Raw genomic sequence first — 17,641 nt, forward strand, 5'->3', positions numbered from 1 at the left:
AAACCAAGCCAATCTTGTTTTGTAGTTCTACAATTTTAAGTATAACAAAGGTAGTTAAACCACAATACCATGGCCTCAACATACAATAAAAAATCATCGACCTAAGAAATAAAGAGCACTTGAGTTAAAATAGGTTAAACAATCCACTCGTTCCAACGATAGGGGAAAGTTCTTTTAATACAAAAGCGATTCCTCTTATTGTTCAAAAACAAATAAGAATTAGGCCATAAAAACTTTTGCTCGCGTATTCTATTGATATCTAGTTTATAAACTTGTACGTTTCGAACCTAACTTAATTTGTGCTATAAGAACAAACAGCCATTTTCGATTTACAAGAACAACTAACTAAATATTTCTTAGTCTCACATAGAAACGAGAAAAAAAATGCATTTGAACTTTAACTGTTATAACCTCTGTGGCACAAATGGGCCAGCACATAAAGGCACGCGTAAAGTCGAATAATTCATCTAGTCTTCATTCGCTTTCCACACTTTTCTTATAAGGAAGTGAGTTTGACTTTTTTTGTGCAATTCCGTCGACTAAAGGTAGACCGCATCACTTTTGCATCCGCGTCCACTGTTGCAGCGGTCGCTTCGTTATTAATGTTGCAATTGTTTTAAAAATATTGTTCCTTATAAACTTTCAGCTTGCAGATCTTTATCCATTTTATGTATAAAAATGTAATACAAATTGATATACACTATATCCCAAGTTAATATGAATGTTCTGTAATAGGGATACATTCAAATGGATGGTAAGGGTTCGTTTGCCATTAGAAGGGACTTATTAATTCCCCTTTCGACAGGCCGACCGAGGAGGCCATAAATTCACCTTAACCAAAGGGATGACCAATTTCAGAACATTTACGAGCCACAAATTACACGACCGCTGAAATATACTGGACTACAGGCGCTGAATGAAGGCCAAGTTAAAGAAAAAGTTCAAATTTTAATTTTGTTCTTTAATATGACATATTAAAATTTTCTTGTATTTTTATACATATCTTGTAAAGATTATTATTTAAAAAAATAGAATATTCATAGTTTAAATTAATTTAATAATAAACCAATCATTTACTACACTTTTAATAGTAACAAACTATTTAATATTTTTATCTCCGCTTAACTTTTCCTGAAAATATTACAAGCACACAGATATTTTTAAAATAGAGTACTTATTTTGTTAGACGAAGTTTTGTGTGGTAACAAAAATATGAAGTACATATATTTATCTATTTTACTGCACGATATAAAAAGTAGGAAGAAACATTCAGTAGGTTTATGGTTTTAATGGTACTTTTATTTGTTCACGTCGATATATCAAATCCAGTTTGGTAACGTCGTGTGAGCTAACTGTTTTATCACTTTATTGCATGAGATCGCATAAACTTGCCAAGGCAACGGTAATAAAATGTTACTATAGTCATATTTTCGCCTAGAACCGCTCGTTGCTATGATTAAATGGTAGGAAAAATGTATTATGAAGATATTTTATTTTAAAAACCCTTTTTGTACCTTCGTATATCCTATCCTAAAGAATAAAAATATTATATTTCATACCTTTCATATCTCAAAATCAGACTGGTTCGTATACTAACTTGTCTGAGCATCTTTTTTATTCATATCTAAACAGGACTCTATTGCAAACTACCCACAGTCAGGTAGCTGAGCTGCAATTTTTAATTTATTGTAGACGTTGAAATGTTGCGATTGTCACTTGTCATTCAATATGAAATGCTTGGAAAGTTCGTTTATTTAAAAAAATAATGGTTAATAAATTGTTATATTATTTAAATAATAGTAGGTATGTATCAAATGCTATGTTTTTAATTAGAGAAATCTTTCAACATAAAAGTAAAAGTTTCGTACAGAGAATTGGAAAAACACTACACCTATAAATAAATACATTACGCCCTCACAGACCATTTCGGTTTTATATTTATCCTCACAGCACATAAAAGTTGTCTATAAAATATTTATTTTCCAAAAGATTACATTTTCAATTCACAGGAGGATTTTATATGTACTACTCCTAATTGATAACGTGCAGGTGGTACCGTGTTAGAACTTCTACTAGATAAAATTAAATATTCATGTTCTTTATTCGTACTTTATTTGAATTGTGCATCCCACTCTAGTTTGTATGAATTACGAATGTAGGTGAGAGAGGGAAAGACAGAGTCAATTTCCAAGTTGCAAATGAGTCTGCGAGCCGGACCCGCAATATCTCTGTCATGGCTAGCCGCACGTGAAAATTAGATTTCATTAGCTTTGCTGCATAAAACCGGCCCGTGTTCACCTACGCTTCATGTACTTTCGGATGTAATAATAGTGAATTCATTTTTGTATTTAATTAAAATACTAGTTATATATTGTATATTGTCAATTTAGTTAGAAAAGTGTCTAGTTTCTTTTGTAATAAAGCAAAAGTCCACGAGACGACTATATTTCTTTAACTTTAAATTCCAGTACCTAAACTTTTGTATTCTCGATATTTCAAGTCAGAATATTATTATATTAAAAATACTACAATTTATTAAGACTTGCTTAGACGTTATTTTCGGCTTCAAAAATACAGTAACGTGCTAAAAACGTATGTAAGGATCTTACCTTTAACGAAGACTCATCGTGACGCGTATCTCTCAAAAGGTCGTAGAGGATACAAAGTGGTACAACCATTATCCCCGGCTCCTTGCAAAGTGTGGCAGCAGTCGCAAACAAAAGTGTTCCCGCCAACGTGAACCACTGCATAAGTTCGTACGAATACGCACTCACGTCACTGTTACACTGACACTTTTTTAACTTCAGAGTACCCGAATCGACCTCGCACGTTTTTAGCACTGGTGTCCCAATTTTACTAGCTTTCAGAAGCTTCCGAAAATTCGTCGCTATTTGCTCGAAAAATCCATGGCAACTGAATCTTAAAATTTGTACATTAATTGACAGTTGTCGGTGTGTTATATCTTTTGTGACATGCCGGCATGGCCTCCTTTGGTGCTCGTTTCGGAGTCTCGAATGTTCACAATAAAGTAAAAAACTTAATAGGAAAAAGTTGCACGCCGCTAAATCCGCCCGCCCAACTACGCCAGCTACGGCTTCGGTGTGTATCGGATGAGCGGCGAAACTTAGGCCGGCCACTGCGCTACCTACTCGCGTGCAGTACGCGGGTAGCAGGCGGCGTGCCGTCGTCACCACTAGCGCTGTCGCCACCGAGTGGAACAATATATTGAGAAAGTGATAACTCCATGGCTTGAATCCACTCAAGGCATAATTCAGCCGGTAAGAGGCCACACACAAAGGGCGGTACGAGCCGTGTGAGCCTGGGTCTGTGAGCGGTGTTCCCCAGAAATCGTTTTCAAATAAAGCCTTTATTGGAGTATGCCCGATGACGTCCGGGTTGGAGAGGATCGCCCGTCTGTGAAATAAAATTGCAGCTTTAGATCCATTTTATTCGAGCAGAATATACAAATTCAATGTATCTTTCCGCAGAAAACATGGGTTTAACATGCATGTTACAGTAAATGAACGTTCTCGTTCGTATATTCTATTTCAAATATGGGACCTCTTTTTGTGTTAACGAATTATAAGTACAAGTACACATCTAAGTTTATTCAAGAACAAAGAATTGAAAAAAATAATGTATATTAAAACATAGTCACACAGTTATCCTATGTTTTTATTACATCGCCCACACGTTCTTTAGAAGTCTTGCTTGAAATTTATATTATCTATGTTCCAAGGCACAGACTAATTTATTAGAAACAATAAAAACTTTGGTAGTTAAACAAATCCACCGCCTATTATGATAATTTATACTAAATTAATGTTTACATTTAATACTCTTTATACAGGGAGAAACGTCTAGAAAATATTATTTCATACTGAAGTTAAGTGCTTACATATTCTCTCGACATATTGTAATTTCTTCATCGTAAGAAAATTAATATTGTAGAAGCGAGTTCCTTGGAAAATTCTAAGTGAAAGACGGTTACAAATAATGTCACAAGAATATATAGGAACAAGAAAGTGTATGCCGTCGCAAAAAAAAAGGAGAGAGTTATAAGACTATTATCATCGTGTCCAAATTCTATAATTCTAGAAATTCATATTGAAGAAAATGCCTCTTTATCACATTTTAAAAGTGATAGTAATCTTCTTGATTCCAGACTCCGTCCGCACGAAATTAAAAAAAAAACTTACTAATGCCTACGAGTTGTTCCAGACGATGTTCAATATCTGTGCCAAATTTCATCGAGATCCGTTTAACAGTTTGGGCTTCAAACTCCAACAAACATCCATCCAAACATTCTCATTTATAATATTAGTAAAGTAATAAGATTTACTACACAACAATGGTACAATTCCAAACGTAGTCACGTAATCACTAGGCTGTAGTAATTAAGCCATGTCTTTTCAGTAAAATATGATATAATATCGCATAGCAGTGACAAGCGGTATGAAAATCCGCTGCATTCTGTTGGAAAGTATTTAAGCAGTGAGTACGCCTGCGGCCTCACGTCCTCCTATATTTTCCCGTAGCGTTGATTAAAAAACTTTGCCTTCAATGTTTTTGTTTACGCCAACATTTTGTTATTTCAATTTTTAAGCAAATAAACACTTAACTGCAGGTTATTGTAATCATTAAATAATTATGTAACGTTTAAATTTAATCTATATTCTTTTAACACGGAAGATAAGATTCCAAAAAAACATAAGTATTTTATTCATGTAAGAATCCAATTGGAATTCAAAAGTGGAGATCTAAAGATATTTGACTATAAAGTCATAAATTACTTAAGAGATGGAAAATATCAAAAAGTCAGCCTCCGATATATTTAATCAAATGAAATGTTCCTTGTTAACGTTAATAATATAAAAAATAATCTCAATAAAAGAACTAAACCAAAAGTCAGGGTAAAACCTTAAACAATTTGAGAATTTTCCAGCAATTGCCTTAAGCTATCGTGAAGCCCGCGTTTAATGCCTACCTCATCTCTTTATCTATTGATCCCTCATACATTTTATCCCCTTCATCTTAGATTTGGAGTGGAGAGCCAGTGAAAAAGGCGATTGAATAATATATTTTTATGGAACCAAAACCGTGCTTACCATGCGAAGAAGGAAAAATCATCCGAACAATTCGGCCATTGTGTTGCAAATTGTAAGAGCTTTTTTCTTTACTTATAAACATAAAGTTCTCGCCGAATGAATTTCCATTTTAGAATATTTTTAGCTTCTTACGAATTTTAAAATATTTTCATTATAACGCAATAATGATTTCATGAAATAAAATTGACTAGCTTCCGCACTTGAAGCCGTCTGCTTGCAATTATAAAAGAAAACAAAAGCAAGTAGCTTATGTGTTATTATAGGTTATGCTCTACATCTATGCCAAACTTTATCAAGATCAGTTCAGTCGTTTAGGTGGCAAACTCTAACAGACATCCATCCATCTAAACAATCGCAATTATAATATTAGTCGGATTACTTTATCGCGTATCTGCCTCTTGTATGTTTAACTGTCAATCTCAGAACTATATAATTATTACGTTATCAGTATCTTAGTGTACATTTTAATATTAAACTAGCTGTTCCCGTGCGACTTCATCCGCATGAAATTATGAAAATGTAATTTTATTATTTACATACGTCAAATTCTTAATTGCTAATGTCAAAATACCAATTGCCTTACTATGGCAATCATGCTTCTTGATGTTGGCAGCTCGTATCGTATGGTCTCTTTCCCACATTAGGGTTTTTATCCTTAAAATAATAACCCCCTATGTTTAATGGCGTGTAAATATATAGCCTAAAGCGTGACGTAAGTGTTGGGCTTTTCATTACAAAAAGATTTATTCAAAAATATGCTATAATTGTTGACATCTTAGGCAACAAAGAAGTGTGTGTTTACGCTTTATTATAATAGTATAGATATACATTGGAATTTTATTCTATACTATTCATCTATATATACACTTGTAACATCTATATAATTACACTTTATGTGACTTTTGATTTAGTATAATTTCATGATGTCTACAGATTTAATATCGTTAAATATTTTTGAACATCAATAATTCGTTATTCAACATCACTAATGAAGACTCAGAACTCACTGATGAACAGAATTCAGCAGTAACAATAATATAAAGCTTTATAAAACGTTTTTCCTTAGCACTAAACTATTATCATTGTAAAGTAAAGTAGAAGTTAGATTGAGATAAAGTTGGCACTAGTATAACACTCTTCGCAATGAAAGTTGGGGCCAGCTGTGGCGTGGAGTCGTCACGTAAGCCCTCAATTACGAAACACTGAAGTGGTTTGCAGCGCTACGGAAAGTTCGTCCATTCTTTCATCATTACCGTCCGTAATATGTTTAACAATCGAAAAGAAATAGAGCTTTCTTTTTCTCCATTTGATACAATCTATCATCTAAAAGTCAAAGAGCATTTCAGTTAATAAAACTCATATTTGATGCCATTCTATTATGTATGTACATTTTGATCAGAGACATTTATAAATTGACAAAAAGAGAAGAAAGACACACGAAACAGCTAGTCATTTTCATTTGATTTTTACATTACTTTTAAATCTTTATAAGTGTATTTTGATCAATTTTAATCCTTAGTGATAGATCGTACATTTTTGTTATTAATTTCTTGCGTCTATTCAAAGCTTCGAGAACGTTCCTAATATTGGTTTAATACTTCACCATTGTAGTATAAAGTGCCTTTATCCATTTCACTACGTTCTCGTCTTAAGTGGCGTTTAGCTGTAAGTATAAGAAAGTAGTTGAAAGATTTTTACTGTAACATTCTCAAAGGTATAACAGGCTACACTATGTTATTTATAAAAAAAATACAAAGTGAATGAATTAAATTCAATCATTTTCGGTACAAAAATATCTATACTAATATTATAAGGAAGAAGCAATTAATAGTTTATTTATTTGCATTAAATAGTCTTCGGGAATTCTGAAGAAATTTAAAAAAATATTTCGCTGTTGGGAAGCTACACTTTCTCCAGGTAAATAGGTTATGTTTATTGCCAGATTTTTTTTAAATACTGCGCGGATGTAGTCGTTAGCAAAAACTAGTATCTTACAAACATAATAAGCTAATAGCTTAATATGTTACAATTTACCATATCTTAGAACATTAACGCTATGATTTCTAAAAAGGGACAATAATTAGTGTATTATCGATTCGTTCGAAATGTATCATTTGACCCACTTAACTATTTTTACTATATTAAAAAGCTACGATTGAAAATAAACAGTCGAAGTATTGAATAAATTGCACACTTTTGTCACAACCAATGCTACGCCGTTGCTACGATTTTGCTACGGATTCCGTTTGTAGAGGGAAACTTTCAATAACCACAGCATATCGTATTAAGTAAACTAATATTAAGCTCTTCACAACTCAAAACGGCTCGACTCAGTGGTTTTGGACTTAAAAGCCCATGTTGTATTTAAGTTAGATCGATAGTTGTACCGATCAAATTTCAAACAAGATATCGGATAATTTGGCCTAGATAAAGTGTAGTGGATAGTATAATATTGAGTAGAAATGAGGCAAGTATTTATATGAGTTTGAAAATTACTATAAAATACACACAACATCCTTGAAATTTAAAGTTTGGCATCTGAATCTGTTCAGCTGTTGGTCTACGCATATTTTCTAAGGAATTAAACATCAAGATACCAAAGACTGCAAGATTACGTCTTTATTAGTCAAGAATGCTTTATTGAGTGATGCTGAGAAGATTTTGTTTAAGTACTTAACCGTTAACCAAAGCAACTCTACCTAAAGTTAAATTGTTACTCTTACTCGTTAGTTAAGTAACTCTTGCACCCACAAGAAATGCGGAGAAGGAATAAGGAAGAAAATAGAAAGCTTCTTCGTTTTCAACTTCAAGAGATGTTACCAAGTTCTGTAGGCACCTTTTTTTATAATATAAGGTGGCAAACAAGCAAGCGGCCACGTGAATCCACCGAAATGGAAAGCGACCGCTGTCCATAATCTGCAATTGCAGATGCGTTACCTATCCTTCATTGACGGAGGAGAAGACGCACATAAAGATGATATTTCTCCTTCCTATGCGTCTCCTCCACTGTTAAATCCACTTTTTCTTCCATCCATTCCTCTTAAGAAAAGGGTGGAAAGGGAAAGGGACTAAAATTAGGCCTCCGGCACCATACTCATCAGACGAAATGAAGAATTGCTTCCACTTCACGTCTGTTTTCTATGTGGTCGTGGTACTCCACGACGATGTTAAAGCGGGCTCTACCACTGTTACTTAACTATGTTCTGTATATGTAGTTTTAAACAGCATAAACTATTTTTTTATTACCTGTCATCGTAAACAAATCCAGCGTCAAGCGTGTTGTAGTACAAGAGGAAGGCCAACAGTGCGCTGGCCGCCGTCACCCACTGCTCCATTGTGTTGGCGCCGGTGCGGGCATCAGCGTTGCTTTACTCCCACCTCTGCAATAACATCAACATTGTAACACCATAACTATAATTGCTAAGTTTTAATGCAATATTCCAATAAAACATACGTCAAAGCTTCTCATAAAGTCGCATGTTATAGAGAAGATATGTGCTTATGGTTTTTTTTTTTCATTTGTTTGATTTTAACAAAATACGTTTTCGTACATTCATGTTTGGATACTTGGTGATATTAAACTTATATTGGTACTACTTTTGAAAGTAGATAGAAGCTTGTAGAAAAATTTAAATATTATTGTAATGCGTAAATCCGAGATATAATCCGATATATACTTATTTATGTTTTAGGTAAATTAAGTATATCGCATTAGCTTCACTACCGGTCAATAGATACAAACGTACCGGCTGTGTACCTTCCGGCTACAGCTTACAGTTGTACCGGAAGAAACTCGGGGAGGCCGGCCAATAGCCAGTGAAAACCTGTTTTATTTCAAACTGTTTTAAAAGTTAAAGTGAGCTTATGATAATAAATGTATATTTTCTATTACTTATTTATCGTATCATTATAAAGCGATCTGTATTTTTAGTGCAGTGTAGCTAAACGTTACAGAACGTTAAAGAAAAATTAAACCAATGCTTATCAGAATAAAGGTGCAATTGGTTTGGATGCTACATAAAAATGATTCGTCGTTTCTTGAATACTTTAATATCTCAAATAGCTAGCAGTTCTAGAGTAGTCTTCAATTGCTCTTCAAAATATATCTCTAGTGGATATTTTAAAATTAGGCGATTAAATGGTTACTGCATTATAAAGTAGATAAAAGATGTCTATCTTTACTTAACTTTACTAGAAACATCTTATAGCTTCAAATTAATCAGAACGGTTTCATGAAACTTCTATTCGTCCAATAAATTGTGATTACTTTAATTTCTAACAATTTAGAACCCGAATTAATTACTCTAAAACAACCGCAATTAATAGAAGAGCCAATACATAGGTAAACAGGTGTACAAACTGATATATATTCTAATTAGAGCGGTCTATCATTATGCAAATTCAAACGGTTAATAACTATAATGAAAGAGGACAAAATGTAATATATGCCTAATAGTAAACTTACATTTACACAAGTTTGAAAGTAATTAAAACAAGTAGTACAATGTTTTATAAAACAAATACAAAACTACTAATTAAAATTTAATTGTATATGAATACTAGCTGTTCCCATGCGGCTTCATCCGCATCGAATTATAAAATATTTTATTGTTTACATTTCTCAAATTGTCAATTGCAATTTAAATACCCGTAAGTTTATTAGCGTGAAAATATATAGCCTAAAGCGTTTCGTAAGTACAGGGCTTTTTTATTATAGAAACAATTATTAAAAAAATATGCCATGATTACTGACATCCTACGCCACAAAGTAGTGTGTGTACGCTTTATTATATTAGTAGTAGTATAGATTAACAAAGCGACTTAAACTATAAGACTGAATTTTAAAAATACTTCTTTGGTGAATGAAAAATAATCAAAGTAAAGGTATACATTCCTTTCATACGTTGCGGCGGAATGAGCCAATCGTTCAGAACAAATAAAACGGAGCTCGTGAAGCGAAAATAGACAAAGAATCAGATACAGGTAAATAATCGTGCATGCTATGAGAGGGAAGCATTTCCACTATTATCTCCAAGCTTGACTTCGTAAACAGTATTCGAACAATAACAGCTATGTTTTCCTTTCTGTGAGCGTATCTAATTATTTTCTTATTGGAATACTACCAGAATTAAAAAAAAGAATGATCTTTTTTTTTAATTGTAAAAGCATGAGCAAATTGAAAGCATGAGCTTTCACGTGTTATGTAATTTTTACAAAGAAAAAATCATCTTAAATTTGAAACTCATATACATCTTACGTAAATTATTAAAAAATAATATTTTCCTATAAAATGTTGCGTGTTCAGTATATTAGACTAAGTTTAATTACAATATTACGTAAACCAAAATTATGTAATTTACAAAAGGAATGAAACCATAATCTATGACATAAAAATTACAAGTACTTTTTCAAATATCACGAATTTTTCACAGAAGATTAACACGCATTTCTGAGGTAATTGCCATTACTGAGGCTATAAATTTCTTTTCGTGGCTCGTTACATTCGCGAGAGCGCAGAATTTATTGAAAATTAGCTCAAGAACCTCTATCGGTGAAGTATAAATGGAAGAAGACAATAACGGAAAGAGTACTCTTTCATATATTTCTGGGATTCAAAGTTAAAAAGATGTCTTAAATACAGTAAATGTAATTAATTTTAAGTAAAAAAATGTTTCTTATTATTTATTCGACTGTCCGTTTGTAACTGAAAGATAAAAATGATACCCACCAAGATGTGGAGGTTAACGCCAATTTTTACGGGTTATAAAACTTTTTTATAGCAGTACTTTTCATTCAGTTGGAATTACTTGCAAATAGTCGTATATTCCTATTTTTTTGCGGGTGTTCTGAAAGCGATACATTGACTCCGCGTTAGAATTTCCTCCAGATCTAATCACATTTTATATCAGGTTAAAGTTTCACGATGAACGGTTCATGTCGATCTCAATTTCAACTTCATTGAACTATAGTTATATTATACTAGCTTTTACCCGCGACTCCGTCCACGTGGAATATAAAAAAGTTAGTATCCTATGTGTTCTTCCAGACTATCCTCTACATCTATGCCAAATTACATCGAGATCCGTTCAAACGTTTAGTATTGTTCATCTAAATTTTGATTTTATGATATTGATAAGATATAAGATTTTAGATATTTTTTGAACCAAACATATAATCTCAAAATTCTTCTTTTCAACGTTATATTCTTTGTTTACAGCGAATTCAGTGAATCGAGTTAGACATTTAGGTATTTTTTTTTGTTTTGCCTGAATTTTAATAAAAGACCATTGTTGAAACACATGTACAAAAAGTTATTATTACTCTTCTTCATAAAAGAGGTAACAAACCTAGTTTTCGGTAAAAAATCATTTCAACAATAACGCTTGTTACAAACGTACAAATTAGCAGCAAAAAGGTTTTTCCTGTCGCTTTTATTATGGAATTATTTAGCAAATAACTTGTTCGTAACATTTATGGTTTCTTGGAATCCTGTACTAATGTATTCAATTCTAAAGACCTAGCAAGTTTAAGTATTTACTTGAGTGCAACCGCAAGTCGGACAAGAATGTAATAAATCCTGTCCGTCGTAGATTTCGCTCCGTGTTCAATGTTGTGATACATTACTCTAGTCTAGATAGAGTGAAGATTGCTTCGATCTATGGAATTGGAATTTATATTATTTTATTACTAAAATAAACACTTTTTACAAATAGTTTTAAATTTTTGATTTAATATAATTATTCTGTAGTTTAAAAATGTTTTAGAATCGTCGTATAAAAATATTGATTTTCTAATAAGAAAATGAAAAGGATTTGCCTTGTCTGTGATTTTATATGATTTGTTATTAATATAAATTTATTCCCGCTAATATAAACATGAAAATAAAAATAAGGCGTTAGAATTATATAAAAAAAATTATATTTAATAACTACATCGGTTTTGTAAACTGTACGATTTTTTTTAATCCCTAGACTCGCGATAAGACTTGCGTATCGAGCATAAAACTTGATTGTAATAAAAATATAGGCAATATCGTGATTAGTATGCTATCTACCCACACGCGCCACGTGCCGATCGTTAAATAAAATGTTCAATATCATGTGAGCCGTAAAAAGTCTATGAGATGGTAGATAGGGTGTCAACTGTGCTCGAAAATTTCCCGAGGGTGCAAATACGGAAAATAAGTAATTTATAACTCTTCGATAATATTACTTTAGTATAACAAATGCTCTTACAATTTACCAACGTATTGATTCTGTGTACAATATATAAATAGCTAAATCTAAAATATTAAAAAAAATGTTTAATTAATGCCTAATTAAATTAGGGCTGTCAAAGCTGTGTCATTGTCTTTATATTAAAATAAGTTATATGCATGAAGCATCAATAACCTACAAATTAAAAAAATTTTGCTACTACGTTAACAATTTATACTTCTTACGAGCTTTGAAAAAATCAGACGTTAAATAGTTATTGTTTTATTTGTAATGCTTAAACTATAATGCGATCTTCTTTATTATTTGTCATATAAATTAGATGGCAATTTATAAAATAATAAATATAATAAATTGCGAATGTTTTTCGAGAAAGCTTTCAACAAAAAGCACGCAAATAACGGTAGCCTTGAAAATAAAGGCTAAATAATTAAATCTTGTTGCCATGTTCATTCTTAAGTTTTTACGAAACACGACATTTTAAAGTAAACGATAAGATCTTTTAATTTAACAAACATATACTTTTAATTTTTTTTTAATCCGTACAACGGTTTTATATTTATTTTGAAATGTCAAAAATTATCTCAAAATGGTAGTTCAGATAGTTTAAAAATTACAGTAAACGATTTCTCCTCAGGGACTTCTAAGGAAAAGTGAAAGCAGAAAATTTTATTTCAGGATTTGAAAATAAGTAACTTCCACTTCCTCAATAAACAACAAAATTAAAACTCTTTTGTACATATGTTTTAGAAGATGCATTAAATATTACCTACCTCGAGCTTTATACTCCGTACATCCGCCACTTTCGTTTAATTTCTTTTTCGTTTTACACATAACGAACATTTGATGACAATCACACGAATGCCATCAATTAAAACTCTTTAAATGTTATAATTAAATCCATTTTTAATAGTAAATTAAAGTTCGAAGTCACAATTTTTAATGCAAAACGCGTTCATTGATGACAATATTTTTATCAGTTTCGAGTTCACCACAAAGGACAGCATGACCGTGGTGAGGCAGCAGGGAACATACTCGGCTAGTGTTTAGCCCTGCTGCTCACCAACTGACGTTAGTGTTCACGACACATCTGCATTTAAGAAGCCGCTATCGTTATGCGACTAATCGATTGGTCAGAGAGAGAAGCAGTGTCACCCGTCTTGCTCCAGGCCATCTCCCTCTCGGCTCGCGCAGGCGCACAGTTGGTTCTCTTTTAAAAGTGGCGGAAAGTAAATAAACTCATACGAAATGTTTGTCGACGGAAACGTAAGGCGGAATGGAAATCGGCTGATAAGCTTTTAAATACGGATCCTAATTAAATATACGAATGAGAAGTTTGTTTGTTCATGTTTGTGTTATTTTTTTTTATTCAAAATTGAATACAATAGAGTCGTTCGTCTTAGAGTTGTAGTTCTAAGAACGTTGTAACGTCACTTGTTGCGCGGTGACTTTGTTCCGGCGATAAGAAGCTACGTTTGCCTTTGCATGCCAGCCTAACACTAGAATAGACACGTAAGAAAATGCAACCATAGTTATTTTAAATTTAAATGTGTCTTATTTTAACTTTAACTAGTTTGAAATGTAATTTTTGTAGGTAAAACTTGATTAAAGACTTTTTACGCATTGTTTTTGCAATTTTATACTTAAATGTACATTTAATCTGGATTAAATACTTTCACAAAACCCTCATTTCGTTTATTTCTTTTTTATTTACATTCCTTTAAAGCCTCGTTTGCTATTGAATTAGTCCTACTAGGTAAACAATGCCTAATCAAGGATTAACGAGTAATGGAACATGATCTTGTTTTTTCCACAGAATAGTTGCTTTAAATCATCTGAAATAATATTTTAGACAAAACTAATAGTTAAAGTTATACAATTACCATTGGCTTTTGAAATAGAATACACCAGATGGCTCGCTAACCAGACACTCTATGAAAGCCAGTAATGGAGCGCGAGGTTTCGTATAATTGTGGGCGTTGGGCTGGCAAACGAGCCAACACAGATTATCTTTTGTAACAAAAACATAGTTAAGAAAAGCCAAATCTTACTTATACATAAGGTAATTTAGTATGTAATTCTTTCTAATAAGAATATGCAAAGACTGAAGAAAATTAAGGAACTAGAACTGTATCCCAGACATATTTTTGTAGGGAGAAAAATAAAAGAACGATTAAGAAATCATTGAACTTTTAGTGAAGGAAGCAGATTGTAGGCGTCCTTTACTTTAAGTTTATTTTCTATTATAACTGATATTTTTATTTGTTAATAATTTAATGGTAAGAATTTGAATAAAAATTAGTTTTATAATAATTCATTTAAAATAAAAGAATAAGCTGTATAAATTACCATTTTTAATTTTCATGCAACTTTAGCGAATTTTAAAAATGTTTCACTAAAATCCTAAGGCCTTATAATTCCTTTTACAACATAAATAATTTTATCTAGAGTTCTAAAATTTTATTACCTATAAAATCCAGTATCAGTAATAAATTTTGCTACCGTTTAACGTGAATTTATTTAAATTACTTACAATAAAACTCAAAAGTCGAGTCGAACCATCGTAGTGGGTATTTGAAAATTAAATCCAGTTATAAAATCAGACGTGTGTACACTCGTGAAATTAATAAAATTCACACATTCGCTTCGTTGGTACAGTCGCGCGTAACTATGATTAAATTAACACAGGAGAGCACCTCGTAACGCTTTTTCGTTTGTCTCCTCAGAGGGGCCGGTACTTCGACTGGCGAACTCTGGCGAGCTCTTAACATTTAGCCGGGAGCTGTATCAAACGACGCGGAAATACCCACTTACTCCCTGATTGCCACACTACGGGGGTTAATGCCATTGCTGATTCGGTAGACCGAATACATTTCATTTTCAACGTTAACGCTTTTTATATTTCATATTTTTCTCTTATTATAAATCACATTTTCAACTTGTAGTACCTACTACAAGTTATAGTAATGTTTTCAAAGCAAAGGAAACAGGAGCTTTAAAGCTTTATGCTGTTTCATTATTTCTATTGTCTAATTTAATACAGATTCATAGATGTCAAATTTCATAAACATATAGACATTTTCCTCATTACTTGTATTATCACTGTTTTAAATTGCAGCTTAATGTTATCTACTACATTTAATGAATAAACAAGTAAAAAAAAGTAACAATATTATTTAAAACTTTAATTAATATTTCCATAGTATGTACACTCGCGGAAATCCGCAGTGTTCTACTTCGGGAAAAATTGCCTTGGTCATTGCAACGAGACAAACTTCGCCTCTTGCTACAAATAACTAATTAGATAGTAGTGAGTGGAGCAAACAAAGTATCACTTTTTTTCGTATAGACATTTATAAGCTGCGTTGTATTTATTATTAAAAGTATATATATTTAGACTTAGAGACTTAAAAGTGGAACACCGCCAGTTTCCCCAACTGTACACGGCTTACCTCAACTAACTTATGTTTCTTGAATTAAACTTCTATCAGTCGTGTACACAATCACAAATTCTGTTGATCTCTTGTTAAAAGCAAGTAAATAGTAAACAATAAAGGCATTCAAACACGACAGGCTATCCGCAAATGATTGTTTACATTGCGACGTAAACTAAACACTACTTAAGCTGACAGCTCATTGTCAAGCAGATGCTTTAAACTTGATTAATTGACGACTTGGGTACGTCTGATTAATACACAAACATCGATCAATTCTAATCCCTTATCATAGTAATTGTGTGATATCTATACGTTTATATTTAACATTAGCTGTTGCTCGCAACTTCACTCGCGTAAAAATAAAAAAAAATAGGCTACGTTATTCACTGATAACATAGCTTTCTAATGGTGAAAGAATTTTTGAAATCGGCCAAGTACTTTTTGAGTTATTTTTATACATAAAAAATATAAAAGTACAAATATTCCTCTTTATAATATTAGCATAGATGTGTGTAATGAAGAATGAAATATTAATCACAATAAGAAATATTTACTTACCATCTTCCGCCTGCGATTCCATACAGTTAAGACAATTATTCAAGTTTTAACTTCCCCGAAATTAACTGGACTGTCGACATCTGCTTGTATAAGATATTTTAATAGAAAGTACATTTTGAAGGGTAACTGTTTTATTATTTTCTTGTTGCTTATATTATAGAGAGTAGTTCCACCTACCGTGTTTTGGGAGCTTATTTAATAAAATATGACAATATAACATGGTCTTAAAATAAATAAACAACGTAAATTTTAATAAGATAAATGTTCGTGTGACAACAGAACAAATCACGCTAATTTAAAAAAATAACTTACAGTGACTGTATTTTTTTAATTCAATAACCAAAATTAATGAAATTACTATACCATGAGCACGACAGAACAGTACAAGAGGCAGGGAGTGGGGGACGATGGCACTAATGAAATGTAGCCAGGGAGCTTCACTGGATAAATGTAGCGAAACAAACGCACACTCCTACAGTTCCCGAACAAAACAACGATAAAGAAACAAAGATTCAGATGTTACTTGACAGATAAAATATTTAATAACAATTTACCTTTTCTTGTTTATTGTAATGGAATGAGATTGGTCTATTGTAAATGAACGATCTTGTTAAAGTAAATGTCAAAGATAAATTAAAAATCATATTATTTTTAGTACAATCTGTAACAAGACTTAATAGTTGTTTACAATGTATTACACTTTTATATCTAGTGACATTCTTTTCTGGGATCATAAATTAATATCATAAATTACTTAAGAACTTCGTAACTTTACTTTAGAGAAGTCACAACATTTATGTATGGAATCGTTCGTATAAACATTTTAGTAATCGTAAAATATCATTAATTAGTTTTAGTATACTTTTAGTAAAAAATACGTAGTGAGAAGTATTTTTAATTAATATTTTTCATGGCACATCTTGTAAATATTCAGATCTACGCACAAGTGGTGTAACATTTTATAAAGTACTTCGCTTGATGACTAGAACGTATTTTGCCAAAGAGGAATCGTGCACACTTGGTGCTACATCCAAAGTTTTCATTGTAACATCTAAACTTATGCAATATGGCGTCTGCTTCTTTAATACTTTCCACAACGCTCGATTACGTTTAACGGCACAATTCAGATGAATTTTCTTATTTACTGTAAGCCGGCAGAAAATCGGGCTGAGCTAAATTCCTAGTTGGAGCGATTTCACACTAGACATGTTTTCTAGAACGAGTTTATTGTCAGCGTGTACATATTTCATTCTGTTTTATAACTTTCTTTGTAAAATAAATCTTGGTTTCGAGCATTACATTTTTGTCGTTATGTCGGTAGAGT

General features: G+C 32.1%; 1 protein-coding gene across 1 annotated transcript in view; it reads right to left on the bottom strand.

Moving 5' to 3' along the window:
• LOC106106777 (transmembrane and TPR repeat-containing protein CG4341-like) overlaps positions 1-13,371 on the bottom strand; it is a 38,788-nt gene extending 25,417 nt beyond the window's left edge. The window contains exons 1-3 of the mRNA XM_013287433.1: positions 13,096-13,371; positions 8,355-8,488; positions 2,610-3,414 (exon numbers count right to left, since the gene is read on the bottom strand). Of these exons, the coding sequence (XP_013142887.1) occupies positions 2,610-3,414; positions 8,355-8,443 (894 nt within the window). The 5' untranslated portion in view covers positions 8,444-8,488; positions 13,096-13,371. The remainder of the gene's footprint in view (positions 1-2,609; positions 3,415-8,354; positions 8,489-13,095) is intronic.
• Between the last annotated feature and the right edge of the window lie 4,270 nt (positions 13,372-17,641).

This window comes from Papilio polytes, unplaced genomic scaffold (assembly GCF_000836215.1).
Source record: "Papilio polytes unplaced genomic scaffold, Ppol_1.0 DF822178.1, whole genome shotgun sequence".
Lineage (NCBI taxonomy): Eukaryota > Metazoa > Arthropoda > Insecta > Lepidoptera > Papilionidae > Papilio > Papilio polytes.